The following is a 21,432-nucleotide window of genomic DNA, read 5'->3' as shown; positions in this document are numbered from 1 at the left end:
TTCCCCTCGTATGCACATTAAATGGCACATCATCGTCACTCGAGTCAAAATTGCTCATTTTATTTCCCCAACCAGGTCCTGTGTAAGGGGCAACACTCGCTGAAATCACTGGAGGTTAATGGCACTAAAATTGTCAAGTTCCTCATAAAACCTAGCTCAAAAATCCCCAAATGTCCTTTAAAAAAGAGTCTTGGCCAAGACCAGCAGCAGCAACACTTAACAAGTTTCAGACATAAAACATAGAACGATCACAAACACAGATCAACCAGTCTTGAGTCACAGAGCAGAGAGTCATTAGTCGAAACACCTACAACCTGATGCATCTTCCTCCACTGCCCTCAGTCTACTTTAAAATGATTAAAAGAGACCAGCTCTTCCTGACACAAATCCTCCTGCAGCAGATTCCAAAACCCGAAAACCTATTTTCCCCATTTCCAGACACATTTTGGGGACTAGTAGCAAGTTTTGCAAGTGGGTCACAGAGCCAAGACTGTAGCTTCAAACATTTTTCAAATGAGTAAAATCGCACAAGTATGAGGGAAGCCCATTAACTATTGCCATATAAATATAAATGATTTTGTCTAAGAGTTGACAATGCAGGCCAGCAAGCTCAAGCATACAGAGTACAATTATAAGTCAGGGCTGTAAGATTAAAAAAAATGAACCTCAAAAGTTAACGGTTTACAGTATGCAAAGATTAAGGGCACTCAGAGGATGTATGCATTTGTGCAGCATCACTGTAGTCAATCAGATGCATAAAATTAGCAACAACAAGTCATGTTTTAGAGCGGGAGAGGCATAAGACTTATTTCTGAAATAAAAATCCTGCTGAGACTTTGACTGCTTTACGAGTTACTTTATATAGAGCTCAAAAGACAGAGTATCTTCAGTTTAGAATCTAAGGTGTTTACACGATACAGCCTCAATCAGGTCACCTTGACATGTGACAGTTGAGAGCAAATTCACTGTTTTTTTCTATAAGTAGGCCTACGTAAAATTTCAAACTTTTGGTTTTATCCAGGATTCAACTTCAGATGTCCCTTACCAAAAGTGACCTGTACAGTATCAAAAGCACATTCATATATGTGTGTGTTCCAGCTACGCTTGCAGCATATGTTGTGTAAGTCACAGGCAAAAACAGTGAGCTGTGGTTTGGGATTATGGCTTTAGTTTTTAACCTGTTAGAGGCAGTATGGGATTGGCTGATGGGTAAAGTTACAACCATTGCATTGCTAACATAAGCACCCATCAACTGATTTAAGGCAAAATAAAAGCCCAAATAGTATGACTGAAGGGGAAGTGTGAACATATTGGTTGATTGAAAGAAGACAATGTAGTTATAAATGAATAGAAAGTGCTTGGTTTTTATACATTTGAAAAATTGATCTTAGATTATAGTTGGAACTTGGGTCGACAAGTTAGAAACTGGGGTCCATGCATGCAAACACAACATTAAATTCACACATTATATTGTTTTAAAAAGAAAAGAAAAAGAAATCCAAGGCAAAACAGAAGTTAACAGTAACAGAAGGGAAAAAAGTGTATAAAGTTGCTCATGTGCTGCAGCAACATCTGCAAACATCTTTCTCTCTCCTCAAATGTTCTCCGTTTATTCATTCATACAAGATCATCTTATTACACATCACAATGAACTGCAAAACATCAATACCTTTAAAGTTCTCACTTCAACACAGCTCTCTATATTGTCTCAAATCTCTGCAACACTCCTTTGGATTTATTAGGCGTGAATTTTATCACAACCACAACGCAACACTTTGTATTCATGATTCACACGCGTGCCAAACAGCGAGGACTGATTAGTACAGATCCACACTTTTAGCACCACTGCTGAGTGAAATAGCTTTAAATAGTCTGGCTTTAATATCAGTAGAGTCAATATATTTAAGGAATTTGACTGCTTTAAAGCTTTGCATCCCTGCTTTAATTGGTTTCTAACATTGTTTAGAACAGCAGTGTTGTGGAAAATGTCATTTGAGAGAGGCTTGTCAGTGCAAAGCTGTTGATCCAGAATAGTTGAACATTCAACACATTTATTTCTTCTTCAGAGTACCTGAAAAGTTCTCTCTTTGTAGCACAATGTTATTGTAGGTGTCCTAAACTGTGACTAGTGTCTGACGTAATCACCAGACATCAGCTTGTGTCATCCTTAAGCTTTGGCAAAAAAAAAAATAGCTTTTTTAAAGTAGCCCTTCTGGTGTAAAGTCCATGATACGCCCCCACATTAACCCTACTTAGTTGCAGCTTAAGTTGTGTCAATGTTTATTTGCACCCCAGAGATAAGGTTTATCTTAACTGGTGTCACAAGAAGCCAAACTGAAATATTGTCTTAAAATGATGCAATTAACTTCATGTGACCAGTCATTGAAAACAGTTTTCTTTATGCAGCTTTGTTACAGTAATGACACATTTAAAATCTGTTTGAGCACTCCTATGGCTGGAAATAAGTGTCATTAACTGCTGTTAGTTCACCAAACAGTAGCAAAAACGAATGTACACTATAAAGACAAAAGTGTTTTGCCACACTTATTAGTTATTGAATTCAGGTGTTTCAGTCAAACCCGTTGCCACAGGTGTATAGAATCAAACACCTAGCCATGCAGTCTCCATTTGCAAACATTTGTGATACAAAGTGGGTCATTCTGAAGAGTTCAGTGATGGTGATACTGTGATGGATGCCACCTATGCAATAAGATGGTTCATGTATTTTCATCCCTGGTGGATATTCTATAGTCATCTGTAAGTGATAATTTTAGAAAGTGGAAGCGTTTAGGAACACAGCAACTCAGCCACAAAGCAGCTAGACCCCTTATCTCTAGTGAAGGCAAGCTTAATGCTTCAGCAGACCAAGACATTTTGGACAATGCTATGCTACCAACTCTGTGGCAACAATTTGAGGAAGGCCCTTTTATATTCCAACATCCAGTGCACAAAGCAAGGACATGGTTTGATAAGTAGAGCTCTGGCCTCGACACCATCAAGCATATGGGATGAACTGGAATGAAGATTGAAGGGGTACCAATTTCCACAAATGCGCCAAAATCTTGCAGAAAACATTTAAAGAAGAGTGGAGGCTGTTATAGCTGCAAAAGTACATATTTCAATACAATGTTATCACAGACCCTGTTCCAGCGGTGGTGAGGCAGCTCTCACTGTTGGAGCGTGTGCAATTGTCGAACTAAAATATCAAACAAGCCAGAAATCCATCTGACCAGCCATATGGGCCGTGGTCCGCCATCGTATCGACCTGTTCACTGCACGATAAACAACCTGTAATCCAATTTAATCCAATAAAATTCTTGCCTGGATCGGATGAAATTTGCACAGTGTAAATCTCAGCTTAAGGCTGACCATGGCGGTCTCGAAAATAGCTAGAACACCACTGCTTGCATTCATATCAGTCATGAATTACAAGTTAAAAAAAAAAAAAAACTATTCCTATGCATTATGTTTTAAAGAAATGAATCAATCAGGCCACTTTTTGTGTCAGGTTCTGTTTTTTTTTTCTGATGCAAAAACTGACAACTTAACATGGGGTGTAAATGTGACTTCTCGAGGTTTAGTAGCCAGCTTTAAGTCGACACTCAAGGAAATGAACTTTTTCGCACTTCTGCACTGATTTTAATTTCATTACAAAGTTGATCTAATGACATTTGATCAACTTCTTTAAATATTCTGTGCAAACATTCACTCTTGAACCTATTGTTGATGTCTTTTCAATGAGCCAGAATTGTTTTTAATGGAAAAATGCACACTTGAATTTTGAAATTTTTATGTCCAGTTGCCAAAAGTGGTTCCTTATGAAAGCCAAGATCAGACTGATACCAATCCTGCCTACCTAGTTAGGGGACATCCTCAGTGTTTTTCCACTTATCATGTTTTAAAAAGTACAACAAAAATACAAACCAATAGCACTCATCATTGCTGGAGGCAACATACAAATATTAACTTAAAAACACATTTTGTACACTTTCCAGAGTTTACAACAGTAGGAATGATACGTTTCATGTTAGTTAAAAAATTCATAACTGTTGAGTGAAAAACTGAGCAGATCTGCAGTAATGATGGGTGTGCGTAGATACCTCCAGTTGACTCTCTGAGTGTGTCCTAATGGGATTGTGTGTTTGGAGTGTTTTGCTGTGCCGTGTTCTCCTTATTCAACTGAAAATGAATATAACTAACATGGTTTCTGCAGCCGCTTACGTCAAACTTTTCAGCTTTTCTCTTTGAATGCCAACTTAAATTTTCATAAAATGTATTTCATGATCTTGCTTGTGTGAAGCTGAGTGCTGTTTATTTCTAACAGAGCGTCTGCTTTAATTGATGCATGCTTGTGTGTTTAACAACAGAGGAGCATGCTTTATACTCTTTCGTTGCCTCACTGCACTGATAGGTTTATATTTTAATGACTGAAAGCGGGCAGAACCAGAGTAAGTGACTGCTTCCTTTAGTCCTTGTAGAAAAATATCCCTCTACTCAGTCTTTGGAGCAGATTAACGAATCAAAGAGGAGGGGAAACAGAGATAACAGAATCAATAAGCCACCCAGTCCTAATGTTTACCAAACTCTCTTAAAAGGACTCACTGATGGACGTGAATCGAAGCCAACTCGCAGCAATTGACTTCAGGTTTATTTGTTAACACAGTCTCTCCACAGAAGTGGTGACACATCTTTGCTAAATAGCTCTTTTGAACAAAGAAGGAAAAATCAACTTATGCTGAATACAGGCGCTTGATACAAAAAGCTGAAAACCCATATTTTTTAACGACTGCTTGATGTAGTCGATATTTTCCTTTAGGTGGAACAGAGGCAATAATGGCTGTCCAATATTTAGCAGGAGTAATATCCTCTGTTTATTTCTTTATTGAAGCAATCATGTAAAAAAAAGACATTATTTCTCTGTCTCAGACCGACCAGCAGATTACTTTCTCAACTCTTTGGCAGATCAAAATTTCCTCTTTGATGGATTTTCTCAGCCAGACAGCTGTGGCCTTGAAAGAGCACATGAAACCCCCACATTGCCATGGTAACATGTCTCTTTTTTTGTGCTTGTCTCTGCTGGAAGACCAAAGACCCCATGGTGAAGGTAACCCTGGATGACTACACTGCAATCTTTGGCCTGACCCCAACCGGAATAATCCGCTACCTGAAGCTGCTCAAACCCGTGGACCGAGAGAAGCAGATGATCTATACGTTCACGGTAGGTCACAAACTCTCTATACCCGCCTGCATGACAGCAGCAAAGCCCTGTGGCCTACATCTCCTGCTCTGTGTGTATAGAAGTCAGGGGTTAGGTCTATACCATGAGGTGGCTGGAGACAGAAAGCTGACCTGACACTTTTGGAGCATTGCGACCTTTATAAGTGGTCAAATATTAGTAATTAAAACTGACAGTTCACAGGAATTTACAAAAATATCCGGATGTGACTCAAAAACCTCTAATAAAGAGGTCCTTTTCCTGACATTTGATTATATTGACAAGCATTCAGATTCGTCCTATAGCACCACATGTTTGTTGTTGTGACCGGACGCTGATCGGTCCTGTCACTTTCTCTCCGGGCCCAAATGTTTCAGAAGGGAGCTTTGGAAGATGGACTCACCAGTGAGAAGCACAGAAACGGGCGTATCCATCTGCTTTACAAGGTTAATGATTACCCATATGCAGACCACAAATTATAAGCATAGGGTGAATGGTTTGCAGGGGCTGAAAATTTAAAGTGAAAATAAAAAAAAAACAAAAAACAAAAAGCAGAGGCAGAAAGGTTCAATTGCCTGAGGGGGGCGCTGTGACAAAGTAATGATTTGAATGTATGAGTGTATTCAGGATCAACATGTGTTCATCCCTGTGAAGTTTGTTGATGATTGATATTAGCATTAAAAAGTTATATGGCTTTGTTGGTGTGTTTTGACTGCAAAAAATGTAAAAATGTAGTTTAAGTTTGGGCTCTTGTCACGGCCCTGACCCATGGTGAAAACTCACAGTTCACACAGTTGTAGAGCACCAGGTTGTCTAGTATGAGCAAAAAGTTTCTGGAGTCAATTTGATGAAATCCCTTGGTCTACTTCAAGAAACTTGTAAATCACCCAAAACACCAAAATTTGACCTTCAGTTGTTTGCAGTGCGCTTCCTGTACATTTTAGGGGATGGCTTTTCTTTTGTCTAATCATGATACATGTGTGTACCATTTTTCATGCACATTCTCTTACCCAGTCCCCTAGCTCATGTTTGGGGCCCCTGCTTGATGGACTTTCAGGATTCCACCAAAATCTCCACTTTGGGACAATTTTCTGTAAATCTGGTGAGGTATTGAGCATGTTAAAGCCCAAAATTAGCAGTTCTTCTGACAGAAAAATGACACATGCAGAAACAATAGGCTCCTCACCAACCTGGGTCCGTGCTCAGGCCCTTTATCCATATGACTTGTTCACCCTCCTGATGTACAATGTTTACCATGAGTCTGCTTTGTATTTGTTACATGGATATCAACACTGTGGTTAACTGATGCAGCTAGAATCCTGCTGCTCAGAAGCTTTGCTGTGATTTTTCTGGGAAATCGAGTAACTTTTCTATCCAGAGGGGTTCTTGTGAATTATATACAGTAGCTCTGCCATCCAGCAGTGACTCTGTGTGGGAAAGTTTCCTGGAGACTGCAGGAGTTTCTGAACAGGACTGATTTGGTTCACTGTCGATTCTGAGGTGCAGTGCTCGGTTTGGTGGAGATTTTTTGGACATTTTTGAGGGCAGTGTTTGTTTACAATGCCTGTGGCAAGTTGACCCGCTCTTGTCCTCAACATCGCCTTTGTTTATCTGCTTACTTATTCCATTCATGCCCATTAATGTTTTCTTCATGCTCTGGCATATAAAGCCCTTAAATGCTGGTTTTATTTCTTTGAAACAAGTGCTTTAAAAAGCTTTTAAGCTCAGGATGTATTCTGACATTCTGCATTAGAGTAAAAGCTGGAGCTGTGTGGCTCTGTTTTGCAACACTGACCAGTCAGTATTGTGCACTTTTAGATTTCCCTGGCTTTCTTGATTGTGTTGTGTTCTCTAGCTCTCTTGGGCATTTTCTACATTTCTGCTCTACCAGATTAAGAGGCAAGGCTTATTATCTGGTGGATGTACTAGATATTGTTGTTACCCAAGACTATCTTTACCTTTAATGCAGGAAAACATTCTGAGGGAGATGTATTTGTTATGATCAAAAAACACTCAGCCCAGGATTCCATCTACATTTTGTTATTTACATTTCATAAAGTATCATTCCTCAGGTGGGGGCGGGGGGGCGGCGGGGTCACAACATCCCACATGAGATTATTATCATCTCTTACAGTTGCCCCTGAATGCTTGTCTTTCCATTTACATTCTGTGAGCAACACTACCATTGAGAATTTCCTCATATCTTTCCACTTTCCTGCTTTCTCACCAGCTCTTTGGTGATCGCTTGTGTTCATTCATTGATCCTAATGACGCACAACAGTCAGATGGGTGGTGGGAACTGAAAACACTTCTAGGAATCATTGGGAATGGGGGGAAGTGAGTATGCTACAGCTTTAGAGGGGCCTGCATGCATGATCATTAAAAAATAGAATGTCTTTTAGAGTAATTCACTCTGGATAGAGATGCCAACATGGCGGAATTGCTCTTCTTCATATGGAGTTTCATCCTTAAAAACCGTTGCATAGAAACCCATGAATATCAAGTTGAGTAAAATCCAAAAGATTTGGGTGGATGGATAATGTAGCCATTTGACATCAATACCCTAAATTGCACAGAAATAGCAGTCCTTTTATGCCAATTTCTGTTGAAGTAGATGCAAGCAATAAAAAAACATGAATTTTGAAGACAAATGGATGTAAACAATGTTTATAAATGATGAACCTACAGGCATTCTGCACCCTTTGACTCACCACAAAAACTCAAATCTTATCTACTGTGATGGTCTAATTCATCAAAAATATATCTTTACACATTTAACAAGCTATGTTCAGACTTAAAGTCTAGATATTTGTTTTATTTAAAGATGTAAAAGTAAAAAATACTGCCTGAATTGTGTGTAACAGCCAAGGATATTCACCAGTGCAGCAAGTAAAATAAACAAAATTAAATGCACTTACTAATTTAAATATTGAAGCTCATCTAAAGAGATAACTTGCAGAGATCATTTTTTTCAGGGATAATTTGCTTGCTGTACCACCAGATGTTTTTACTTATTTAAGAAATTCAAGTGGTCAAATATTTCTTTTTCTTCTTGTATCTTGAACTAAGATTTTTTTTTCTTGTCAGATTAATGCAGCTTGCATGAGTTACATTTGACTTCATATTACACAGATGCATTTGGTAAGATAGAGGGCTGTCACAAAAAAATCCATTTCCTGTTCGCACATGTTTGAATGCATCAACTCCCTCCCAGCAGCAGCAGCACTACACAGACCATCTTCAGTACTCAATTTTGATATCCTGTTAAGTTAAACACAGCAAAAGAGTAACAGTTGTCTAGAACAGGAGAGAATTTTTTAAACTTTGAACTTTAACCATTGGAATGTCACAAATAGTGTAATTAGAAATAGTAAATAACATTCTGAACCACTGCCAACAAAAACAAGACTCACCCAATCAGACCTTGAAAAAATTATTCATGCTTTAATTTTCTCCAGACTGTATTTATGCAACGCACGCCTCTCTGGTATAAATCGAAAGTCTGATTTAGAATTAATTTTACGATTTTAGTTATACTTTTAAAGCACTTAAGGGTCTGACTTCAAGTTAAATTTCAGAGTAATTAACCCCCATATGAGCCAGCCCGTAGTCATAGATCCCCAGGTGAGGGCCTCCTAGTGGTTCCAAAGTTGAGACTTAAAACCAAAGGTGACCGAGCAGCGACTTCGGACCGACCTGCCAGAGGAGATAAGACGTGCAGCAACAGCGGCTTCTTATAAATCAGTTCTTAAAACTCACTTTTATAGGCTTACTTTATGTGATGTTGTCTTCTTATTCATTTTAATTTTCTATTAACCACTGTTTGTAATTTTGGTGTTTTCCTTTCTCATACTCATGTGTTTACTCTCCTTTGTCAGCTCATTAAATAGTTTTACTTATTTTTGTTTCTCTTTTAATTACTTCTTAAAAGGTTGGTCCTCGTAGTCTCAGGTTTTGTAATTGGGTTCCTGTGCTGGCCGGGTACTCATGGGTTCTTATGATGCAGCATGAACGAGGATGAGGAAGAGAGGTTGGTGCTGCGTAAAAGGCGAACGAACCGTCAAAGAGAAGGGGAGGAAAGGGAAAAAGAGTGACGGGGACAAGAGATCATGATGAAAAAAATTAAAAACTGAAGATTGTGCACGAGTCCCAAATCACGAGTCTGAGTCGCAAGTCTTTAGCGCACAAGTCAAGTCTCAAGTCACTGATGTGTGTGACTTTAGTGCAACTCAAGTCCAAGTCGTGGATTCGAGTCCCCATCTCTGACTCTTAGTTCTTGGGGCAGCTCAGGAGTTACTGGGACGTTTTGGGATGTTTTAGTACTAATGATGTCTGGTAATAATGTTGTCTGGGTTTAATTTGTAGGTGGGGTTTCTTTTGCTTGGGTTCTTCTACCTTAAGGGTTCTCTTGATGTTGTTTGGTATTGGATGTTTTGCTGTCTCCATCTTTTGTTTTGGGTTCTGTTGTTTTTTTGTTTTTCTGCATGTCAAATCACTTTGTAAACCTTTGTTTTTTAAAGTGCTACAAATTAAGTTATTGTCATGAAACGAACAGCCCGACCATTGATCCGACTTGAAGAGGACATACCATACCCTTTTTCCATTTTTAGCAACTTTCCCCGTAAAGGGGCGCAACACGATTTTAGATTGTGAAGAAATAGAACGTATAATTGATCTGCCAAAGCATAGAAATCACCTTATTGCCCTTTCTAACAGTGCTGCTCTGTGCTCTCTCACCCCTCCCCTTCTGCTTCCTGATGGAATGGTGATTCAGTGGCTTCATCAGGGTGTAAAAAGCACATTTATTTTCACAATTACGACAAAATTTGCAAACTTTTTTGACAACCTCAAAAGAAAGCATCCTAAATAGTCCAGAGATTCATAAAGGGAACAGATCACGCTCACTACAGTCAGTGGGGCATTTGTGGCAGAAGCAGATCTGATCCTGTTGGTATAATAGTTACAGTCAATATTATTCTGCTCTTTTGGTGTTTTGCCTAGTCATTAATAAGCCTCTTCACCCCTCCACAGAAGGATTATCTGTTGGGATTAGAGAACAACGAGGAAACTTTATAATACCAGAGTCTGGTTTACCGAAAGAGGTGGAGATGTCCGTGAGGTCCGGATATCAACCGTTATTGAAAAATGTGCAGCTCCCTTTTAATTTACAATATTACCTGCTGATGAGAAAACCAGTTCAGAAGACACAGATGTTACTGGTACACACAAATGCTTGAACAGTTATGGGTATCAGTGCACTCTCTACCAAAGCAGTGAGTTGCTGTCTATGGAGAGAGGAGTCTCCCTTATGCAAGTTTATACCTGAATCATGAATCATTGCTTTGGCCTTAGTTAGCTTAGCCTTAGTTTTCTCTTTTCTGATGAAAGGTTACCTAAACAGTAAAGCCAGAGGGTCAAAGCAGACTGCTTTATCATAAGCACTTCTCTTTACAGTGGTAGATTTGCCAGAATCCTGCTTGTGAAAATAGTAAAAACAAATCAATAAAGACCTAGATTTCTCGGGTTGTTTGGCTTAAAGATCACAAATATATTTTTCTAAACTACTATATCAATATTTTAGTCATCTTTAAAAATGTGCACTGTAAGGCTGGCTCTGACTCGGGCTACTTAGGTGGAATACATCTCACTTCTTTGCTGACTGGTTTATGCGATGTGTCAGGAGAGCTCAGCTGAGATAACATGACGTGCTGCAGTGGCAGGACAGCTGATGCTGTGGGGAAGGCATATGTGGAGAGGGCCTGAGTTTCCACTGCAGTGTGTCCTTAAGTTGCTCAACCATAGAGCATTCAGAAGTGCGAAGTTCCAAATGGGACATCTTTTTTTTTTCCAGAAATAACGGCTGCCACTGCTGCTTGTTTCTCAGATGCACGACAGATCATGTTGTATGTGGTATTCCATCTGGTGACGCAGTTATTTAGTCTTACTTTCTCTAATCCAACAAGCTGCACTTTTTTTTTCCTGAAGGCAGCTATCTATATGGAGACCTTCCATCGTAAACTGCGGTTTGCCTCAGTCTGGAGATATCAACACCTTTCACCTCAAGCCCCTTGCACACTGTCAGGTTTAACACGCAGACCAGACACAGTATATTAGTCCTACATAAGCCCTAAATTGTGTAAGGCATCCTCATACTTACAAGCTTTGATTGAGGTAATAGCCACAACAGCTTTACTGGATACATGGATGTCATCCAACATGCTCTTGATGCTTTCTGCAACATGGCAGCTGTGATATTTTTACTTAGCTTCTTAGTGTGCACTGTATGTCAAGGCCTCATGAGTCAGAAATGTAGAGAGCAGCAACTGTCATGTGGCAAGTGATGACCATCCATCTGTGGTACGAGAGTATCACATGAAATGAAAACTTGACATTGCGCTGCTTGAATGTGGTGCCTTCCCTGCTGCCTCACTTGGTTCCTAAGCCATCAGGTAAGTTGTGGTTGATGGGTAAGACTTGCTTAGTACAAATTTGATTTTTCATAGCTGCTTTGTGAGCTTATCTTCATCTACGTAAGCTATGTAGATAACTCGTTATCTCTAAGTTGGCCTACATATACGAACGTATACACTGAATTAAAAGTTTAAATAGAAAGTGATAGCCCAGGGAATGTGTACGCTATTGCAATGCTGTATGCAGGTAAACAGTCTCTATGGAGAAAAACAGGGTTAAAATGCATTTCACTCTCATGCAATCCAACAACCAGTCAAAGGTTTTCATTCGTTCAATTTACATCCTTGTCCTGGAGTCGAAATTAACAAACTCTTTGTGGCAAACGTTTTAAGGCCAACTCTATTCTTGCTATTCCAGTTGCTGGTTGGTCGACAAACAATGTTTGCACACAGTCAAGGAAGTCTTGGTTAAATGTATTTTGTTGCTAAGACTGAAAAAACAGTTATTGTTACAAAGGCTACATTGTTGTCAGACTTTTGTTAAAAGTTTCAGAGACATGACTAAGGATTATTTCACAATAGGGATGCTTGACGCCAAAGTCCATTTCATTCAGGCGATGTGAAGACAACTGTTGTCAGCAGGTGGAAATGTAATGCTTAAAGTTTCCTGTCTCTTCAAAAACCATTGTATCCATAGCACAAGCCAATTTCATCTTCTGAACTGCACAATAGATGTGGAAGGAGGAAAAAGCCTATTACTGGCATCTGAAAAATGATATAAACATCTATAGTAGCCTGAAGGAAGGACTCTTTTGTCCACACAGAGCATCTGTATTTGATTCAAATCTCCATTCACAAGCTATGACTAGTTTTATTCAGTTCAATGCAAATTGGTTATGGATCCCAACAACTTTTTGCTTTATTAAACTGATTTAAATAAAAAAGGTAGAAACAAGATATTTTTAAAATTGGTGAAGTGTCACTTAGTTTGTCTCAATGGCCCTAACTAACAGACCTCTTGTGAAGTGTTTAATATTCTGATCTGTTTTAGCTACTTGCTAGTCTTAGCATCTTAGCTAAACTTAAATTCTGACGTCTGATTAGGGGAGATTTATGTGCTGCTGTTGTACTTAAGGCCCATTTCTCCAGAATGTACAGACAGACAGACACAAGGAAAGTTTTCCTTCCTTCAAATGACTTAATTTTTGAGGTGGAGAACTGTAGAACATTTCAGTGATGCTCCATTTTACACACCTAGCTAACTTGTGGGTGAGCACCTACTGCAGTCATGGGTGAAGGTATTGGCACCCCCGGCCCCCCCCCCCCCCCCCCAAAAAAAAAAAAAATTCACCATTTCTCCCAGAAATTGTTGCAATTACAAATGTTTTTGGTGTACACATGTTTATTTCCTTTATGTGCATTGGAAAAACACACAATATAAAAGAAGAAAATGCCAAAATTGACATAATTTTACACAAAACTCAAAAATGGGCCGGACAAAATTATTGTCACCCTTTTAAAACTGTGGGTAAATTATTTTATTTCAAGCATGTGATGCTCATTTAAACTCACTTGTGGCGGTAACAGGTGCTGGCTATATAGAAATCACACCTGAGGCCAGTTAGATTGTCTAAAAGTTGACTCAACCTTTGTGTTGTGTACCTGTGTGTGTCACACCAAGCATGGAGAAGAGAAAGAAGAGCCGATAATTGTCTGAGGACTTCAGTAGCAAAATTGTGGAAAAATATGAAAAATCTCAAGGTTACAAGACCATCTCCAGAGATCTTGAAATTCCTTTGTCCACTATGGAGAACCCCACTGCTGACAAAGAGACATAAAAATGCCAGACTGGAGTTTGCAAAAATGTACCTGAGTAAGCCTCAGTCCTTCTGTGAGAACATTTTGTGGACAGATCAGACTAGGGTAGAGCTTTTTGGAAAAACACGTCATTCCACTGTTTACTGAAAACGGAATGAGGCCTACAAAGAAAAGAACACAGTACCTACAGTCAAACATGGTGGAGGTTCAAAGATGTTTTGAGGTTGTTTTGCTGCCTCTGGCACTGGGTGCCTTGACTTTGTGAAAGGAATCATGAAATCTGGAGACCATCAAAAGATTTTGGGCCACAATGTAGGGCCTGGTGTCAGAAAGCTGGGTCTGCGTCAGAGGTCATGGGTGTTCCAGCAGGACAATGACCCCAAACATACCTCAAAAAGCACCAAGAAATGGTTGGAGACAAAGCACTGGAGAGTTCTGAAGTCCAATTGAACACCTATGGAGAGATCTCAAAATTGCTGTACCAAGAAGACACCCTTCAAATCTGAGAGACCTGGAGCAGTTTGCAAAAGAAGAGTGGTCCAAAATTCCAGTTGAGAGGTTTAAGAAGCTTGTTGATGGTTATAGGAAGCGATTGGTTTCAGTTATTTTTTCCCAAGGGTGTGCAACCAAATATTAAGTTGAGGGTGCCAACAATTTTTTCCAGCCCATTTTTTGAGTTTTGTGTAAAATTACATCAATTTTGGATATTTTCTCCTGCTTTTTTTGTGTTGTTCCAATGCACATAAAGGAAATAAACATGTGCCAAAAACATTTGTAATTGCAACGATTTCTGAGAGAAATGTTGAATTTTCTGTAAAATTCCAGGAGTGCAAATACTATCGTCCATGACTGTAACTCATGTAAATGTAAAAGGTCAACTTATGAGATTGAATATGCTGAGCCAGAGCATGGTGGGATAAGCTAGAATAAAAGACATCAGTGCTTGGGAACAGTACAAAACAGTCATGCCTAATGTAGCCACCTTCTGTATTGTTATATGTAGGTCTTTTACCTAATGACTTTTCCTCCAATATCAAAGTCCCAGACAAAATTCCAAAGTCGTAGTAAAATCATTAGTGTCTTGCTAAAGTCACAGCTTGCTCCCATTGTCTCAGTCCTTAGGTGTAAGGTGGTCATAAGACTTGATTTTAGCAGTTTTAAGGCGGTCTTTGTGTCAAATTGTGTTTCTCAGTGATGCAACTGTTGTCCACGACCAATGGGAGCCAGTGTTGTGCAAAAACACATTAATTCACTTCATTCTTCAAAATATAAACATGTTTTTTTGCCTTGTCTGTCAATTCATTCCAGGCTGACATGACAGGTGTGGTAAACTGTCTCTGGGATTTTCAAAGTAAAAGCCCGATCAGTTTGTTTCCGTGGTGAGAAGACTTGCGTTTTCATATGGTACTTTTATTCTGAAGTGTTTGCAGGATAGTTCCTCGGTTGTTGAAGTAACACGCAAAGTTGCTCCAGGGTTTAACTTTGTTTCTACTCGATGAAAATGATTTAAAAACATCTGATTATAAGAGATATTAACTCAAGTGCGATCTCCATCTCCTGCTACATTTTGTTCTCTGCTCAGAAATTGTTGTTGTGAATTTCCACCAGATGCGTGATGGGGAATAATCTCTAAAGGAATCGTATTCCAGTCTTGTAGGTAGTGACCACCAGTCTTTGCCAAATCTTAGTCTGAGACTTAAAGCTCAACTGCTTGCCAACAAATTTTCTTCAGATGTGAGAGGGTGTCAGATGTCAGTCTTTTTAGAGTCTTGTAAGAGTTTTCTGGTGTAAGGCCAACATTATATACTGTCAATTTTTTTTTGTTCCTGCATGTGGTCTGGTTTTTATGTTTTTCTTTGTTTTTTTTTAATTTTTCATTATATACATGCCTCATATACACTTTATATATACCATTGACCTGCCAGTGACTTAGGATGGGAATAAGCCTATTGCTGGAATCTGGCACAGTTACATGTCCATGTTCATTCATGTGAACTGTTCCCTTTAATGAATAAAAAAAATAGGTTAAATTAAAATTTGTGGAACCACCTTCATAAAATCATAGAAGGAAAGTTTGATTCTGATTAGTCAGTTAAACACCATTTGGCATCATGTCTTTATGCCAATTTCATGGCATGAAAGCTGATAACATGAACAACAGCAATCAGGCTATCCATGCATGATACATTTTTGCATATTTAATACAGAGCCTATTTAAAGTATATTCAAATTACCTCAAACACATCATCCCCACTGTAAAGCGCAGTGGTTGCAGCATCATGCTGCGGGGATACCTCTCAGCCCTGTAAAGCTTTTACAGGTAGAGGGTTAAATGAATCTGGAAAATATAAGAAAATCCTGGAGGACAATCATTTGTAGACTGCAGGAGAACTACAGCTTAGGAGAAGATTTATTTTCCAGCAAGACGATGACCCCAAGCATACAGCGAAAACTACACAGAAATCATTTAAAGACAACAAGGTGAATGTTCTAGACTAGCCAAGTCAAACCCAGACCTCAGTCCAGTAGAAAATTTATGGCTGAACTTGAAAAGGGCTGTTCACGCCTGATCCCTGTTCCACCTGACAGAGCTTGAGCAGTTTTGCAAAGAAGAAAGGACGGAAATAACAGTGTCCAGATTTGTAAGCCTGATTCAGACCTATCCACACAGACTTGAAGTGGGTGAATATATATGCAGTCACTTACTTTACATAACATAATTTTGATGTAATTGGCATTACTTTGTAGAATTCTGTTTTCACATTGTCATTAAATATTTTTTTTTTTTGTCTATAAAGCCACATTTTATTGATTTATAAAATCAATATGAGCGTAAAACATTCAAGGGGGTCAGTACTTTCAATAGGCGCTGTAGGTACTGATGTCGTGAATGCATGAAAACTGTTCCTTTAAGCTGACAGAACTGACTTTTTAATGACTTGTGTTTATGCACACTTAACTGTGACACTTTAACCTGGAGGACCTCTTTAATCTGAGGGTGTATTTCCCTCTATTTAACCTACATCAAGCTAATTATTATGCTTTGGCCTCTGAGGACTGTCAATATTCTAGTGACCGGCTAAAGAGTGCTTTGCCTGAATGCCTGCTTCACAGATACTGACAGAGGACCAAACTGCAGCAGTGAAAAAGCATTTAGTGGCAAATAAAACCATCAAAAATGGGTCAAACTGATATGACAAATGGCATCTTGGAGGAAGAATCTTAATCGGTTAAATTATCAGCCATTACAGGAGAATGCCATTCACTGCGAGTCCTCGCTAAAAGCTTGTTAACATAATGTTTACTAGATAACAGCATGGAGGCTTTGAAGGTTAGGCTTTTTTGCTCCTCCAAAGATGATGTTATTTCTTAAATTGTTATTGGAAGAATTCTTCTGTTTGGGTAAATGCTAGCATTAAATCAATTTTATAATTACCCGGCGGATCCCAGGCTGGAAGGGGAGACGGCACCCAGATCCAATTTAGATAAATATCAGTCTTCGAAGATTATTTTGTTTGTGTGTTGTCTGAGTTCTTACTGTCTCTATGTGAGAGAAGGGAAGGGAGGCATGAAACTGTTTGTAACCATTTGTGAGTGTGCTTGTTCCCATACATGTGTTTCAGACTGAAATGTGGAAACATACAGTTATGATGACTCCCTAAATCAAAGCCTGCTTCTCTCTTTTCAGTCATAAAAATTGTCTGAAATCTCTCTCTTGGGGAACAGATACTTGGTATGAAAATGTAGCTGCTGCAGTTTATATCACGACGTGTCTCTGATCAAAACCTTCACTGTGGGTGTTTAGCTGCAGCTGACGGCCTCCTCTCGATGTATATTACAGCACATAATCAGCATGACACGTCATTTCTAGTTCAGGACTGAGAGAACATTTTGGAGGGAGTAGCAGTTTCCCCTGCAGAAACATGTATAACATGAAAGTTGTTTGGATCTCATCCTTCCTGCACTACATTGCCGTTTTACTCAGTCTATATTCTTTCTCCTTTGCTAAGAAGTACTGGATATTGGGCTGAGAGGGACAAATAAACATACAGTTTGCTGGGTTTGCAAACAGTCCTAAGGGGAGCTTTGTGCAAGATTTTTCCTTTCATTCCTAACTAAAGCTTTGAAACATTTGGGGAATGTCAATTGAGTGTATACAAAGTAAAAAGAGTGAATGACTTCATGGTGGTGGTGGAAATATGTTATCACAGAGTGAATTTCAAAACCCATCAGCTAACCTCAATTATTGTCTATTCTGTGTATACAATCTCCATTTGTAGAGCATGTGCAGTCTGAGCTCAGAAGTCTGAGTATTTTAGCAAGCTTTAGGGTATGCAGGAAGGAAACAGCATGTTGCAGGGCTGAATGATGCTGGAAATAACTGCCGTAGTGATAACTTTTGCTTTCTGTGATATGCAGGTGTGTTTAAAAAACAGAATATCATAATAAAGTTAATTGTTTTCCTTGATTTAGTTCTGACAGTTAAACTTCCATAAAATCTAGCTTGATCTCATGCACAGTAAAATATTTGTTTTTGTTTCAATCTCAATTATTGCAGCTTACTGAAATCAAAAATCCACTTTCTCATAAAATTAGAATGTTGCAGAAAAGTCCAATTTGCAAAGGTTTCCTGAGCCTTTACTCTCTAACTTAGGCTCAGTTCACACAACCACAATCATGAGGGAAACTGCGACTTGACAAATGTATAGAAGACAGTCATTGTCATCATCCATAAGGAGGGTAAGCCACAGAAGGTCACTGCTGAAGGCATAGGCTGTTCTCAGTGTTGTATCAAAGTGTATTCATAGAAAGTTGACTGGAAAAGAAAAGTGTGGTAAGAAAAGGTGCACAAGCAGCAAGGGTGAGCTCAGCCCTCAGAGGATTGACGAACAAAGCAGATTCAAGAACTTTCTGGAGCGTCACATGGAATGGACTGAGGCTGGAGTCACTGGATCAATAGCCACCACAAACAGATGGATTCAGGACATTGGCTACAAGTGTTGTGTTCTTAGTGTCAAGCCAGTCCTGAACCAGCAACATTATCAGCATCTCACCTGGGCTAAGGACTAAAATCCCTGGACTGTTGCTCAGTGGTTAAAGTCCTGTTTTCAGATAAAAATAAATGTTGCATTTCATTTGGAAATTAAGTCCAGAGTGAACACTGTCAGCCGTCTGCCAGAAGATTGTAGAGATCTTCACCCTTCCATCTACTCAGGAGCTTTATGGAGATACTGAATTCCTTTTCCAGCAGCACTTGGCACCTGCCCACAGTGAAGCCAAAACCACCAGAAACTTGTTTGCTGGTCATGTTATTACTGTGCTTGATTGGCTAGTCAACCGGTCTGACCTGAACCCCATAGAGAATATCTGGGGAAATATCACGAGTAAGAAGAGAGAGACCAGACTTAACAATACAGATGGGCTGAAGGCTACTCTCAGAGCAACCTGGGCTTCATAACAACCCAGCAGTGCCATGGACTAATTGGCTTCATGCCATTGCATGGATGAAGTCATTTGCGTAAGGAGCTCCAGCCAAGTACTGAGTGCATAAATGAACATAATTTTCTAGAAGGTCAACATTTCTGTATTATAAATCTTTTTCAGACTGATGTTTTGTGATATTCTAATATTTTGAGACAGTGGATTTTTGATTTTTGTTAGCTGTAAGCTTTAATCATCAACATTAAAACAAAAAAAGTCTTCAAGTATTTCACTTTGTAATGATGAATCTAGAATATATGGAAGTTTCCCTTCAGAAATTAATTCACAGGGAGAAAAACTTTATCATAACATCCTGTTTTTCCATCTTAGTCCTACATTATAACACAGTAGAATGTTACATGCAATGATAATGTTTATAATGTTATAATAATGTTTTCAGTTGGCAGAAGGGGGTGCTACAACAAAGTAATTATACTGATATATTAATGTATGTTTGATTAATTTTGTGGTCAACCCTGTGAAGACTGAAACAAGCTCTGTAGAGTAATTGAGCAAAAAAACACAGCAAAAATAAAGGAAAAAAAGTCTAAGTTTGGAAACTAAAGTTTTTGATAACTTTTGATCTCAGTCTTGTCTGGAATGACCAGAAAACTTCTGGAGTCAATCAGATAAAATCCCTCAAACAAGTTTGTTAAAATTTGCTGCCTATCAACAAAAAACTACAAAATTTGACAAAAATGTGTTTGTAGTGTGCTTTCTGTATATTCTAGAGGACTGTCCCAAAATATTTTTTCCCCATCTCATCATTATACATGTATGTCCACTGATTTTCATGCATGTAGCTCTTCACTAGTCCCCTAGCTCAGGTTTGGGCATCCTGCCCGATGGACTTGCACAAAACCACAAGATTACATAAATATTCTCTGGGGTTGAATTTTCTATTTGGTGAGTTTTGGGGCACCTAAAATTAGCTATCCTTTCGGTAGAAAAAACAAGAAATGAAATAAAAAACTCCTATTCCAGATTTGTATGAAGTAAAACAAAAGCTTGCTTGGTCTTTGCTCCAGAGAAATGAAGAACCTTTGTTTGTTTATTGGAGGTTGGATCAATCATAGCTGATACATTTCAGGTAGTTGAGTATTGCAACAGATTTGTTGCTCAAATGTTTGATCTGTAATGGGTTTTCAGCAGCACTTTTATGCTTTATCCAATAGGATTTGGTGTTTTAGAAGTGCAGAACATGATTGTTTTCTCCTGGAGCCTGCTGGCACATAATTGCTCGGCACTGCTTGCAGTACAGATGAACTACAAACAGAAACTTCAGCACCTTCCATGCTAATAATCCAGACACTGTAAATATGGACTAGACATATTGTCTGGTGAAAATCTAAACAAGACTTTAAAAACAAGAAAAAAAATCCATATTTCTGTGATTGGTTCAACACAAACGTGCTTTTCTTGTCCTCAGCTAATCTCTGTGTCTCTTTCTTGTTACCACAGATGGTAGCATCAGATGGCGTCCAGCAGAGCATCCCCGTTACTGTAAACATCCTGGTCATTGATGCCAATGACAACACACCCACGTTCGCGGAGGTGTCCTACAGCGTTGAGGTGTTCACAGACATGCAGCCGGGCGAGACTGTGCTACAGGTAATCAATCCAGCAGTCATTCTATCCTCTGTTCCTTTTTTTTTTTTGTTTTGATCCCTTTCTCTGGCACTCTCCTTAACATGTCTGTCTTAGTCCCCATCACACAGAATCTCCCTCTCACACACACACACAATCATTCTTTCATGCTCAAAGCAAATAAGCACAACAAGCCAGTGCATTGTGTTGACACGCCTGGAACTGTTCCCTTCGTCTCATCAGCAGGCGAGACAGACGAGTTAGAGAGAATGTTTCTGTCTGTCCTGAACCAAGTGAAACAACTCTCCTGCCTCTAGCACATTTATGGTGCTAGGCATCAATGATGGCAATTGATACGTCTGTTCCTGCATTAAAAAGGTTGTAACTCTTCAAACTTGTCATTGGAAATTCGTCTGTCACTGCATACTTATGAGTTTTGGCTAAATTAAACAGCATATCTGGAAAACTTATATATACACTAAAGCCATAGACTCTGTACTGGCAAGGTTTAAGTATGTAAGTCATTAACAAAAAGAAGTGACACATAAATGGAAAATAACACAAAAAGAGGACTAAATTTATTTAATTTTTCTAACCACACAGGAAACAAAGCATATTGATTTAAACCCAAGGTTACCAAACTATTTTTTCTCCCTTTGGCACTGAAAATATTTTCAACCACCCCTCACTCATCACCGTACACACAAACAGATATCAATCAACACTTAACACTGTCAAACCCTTTGCAAGCATTGTCTCAAATGTTGCTTGCAACAAGTACAGAATAACAACATGAAATTTCCAATTTGAGACTCCTATTTTAAGCTAATTTTTAATGTCCAGCATTGATCTGTATTTTCTCTTGTTTGAGGCAACAGCAGGGAAAAGAATACCCTGGTAGAATAGAATGATCTTGCTCTG

General features: G+C 38.9%; 1 protein-coding gene across 1 annotated transcript in view; it reads left to right on the top strand.

Moving 5' to 3' along the window:
- Positions 1-21,432, top strand: part of pcdh15a (protocadherin-related 15a) — a 340,713-nt gene that overhangs the window by 156,058 nt on the left and 163,223 nt on the right. The window contains exons 13-14 of the mRNA XM_041789646.1: positions 5,084-5,218; positions 20,386-20,535. Coding sequence (XP_041645580.1) covers positions 5,084-5,218; positions 20,386-20,535 — 285 coding nt within the window. The remainder of the gene's footprint in view (positions 1-5,083; positions 5,219-20,385; positions 20,536-21,432) is intronic.

Source organism: Cheilinus undulatus, linkage group 6, assembly GCF_018320785.1.
Source record: "Cheilinus undulatus linkage group 6, ASM1832078v1, whole genome shotgun sequence".
Taxonomy (NCBI): Eukaryota; Metazoa; Chordata; class Actinopteri; order Labriformes; family Labridae; genus Cheilinus; species Cheilinus undulatus.
The sequence above is the reverse complement of the archived record's forward strand: the minus strand, read 5'-3'. Positions and strand labels throughout refer to the sequence as shown.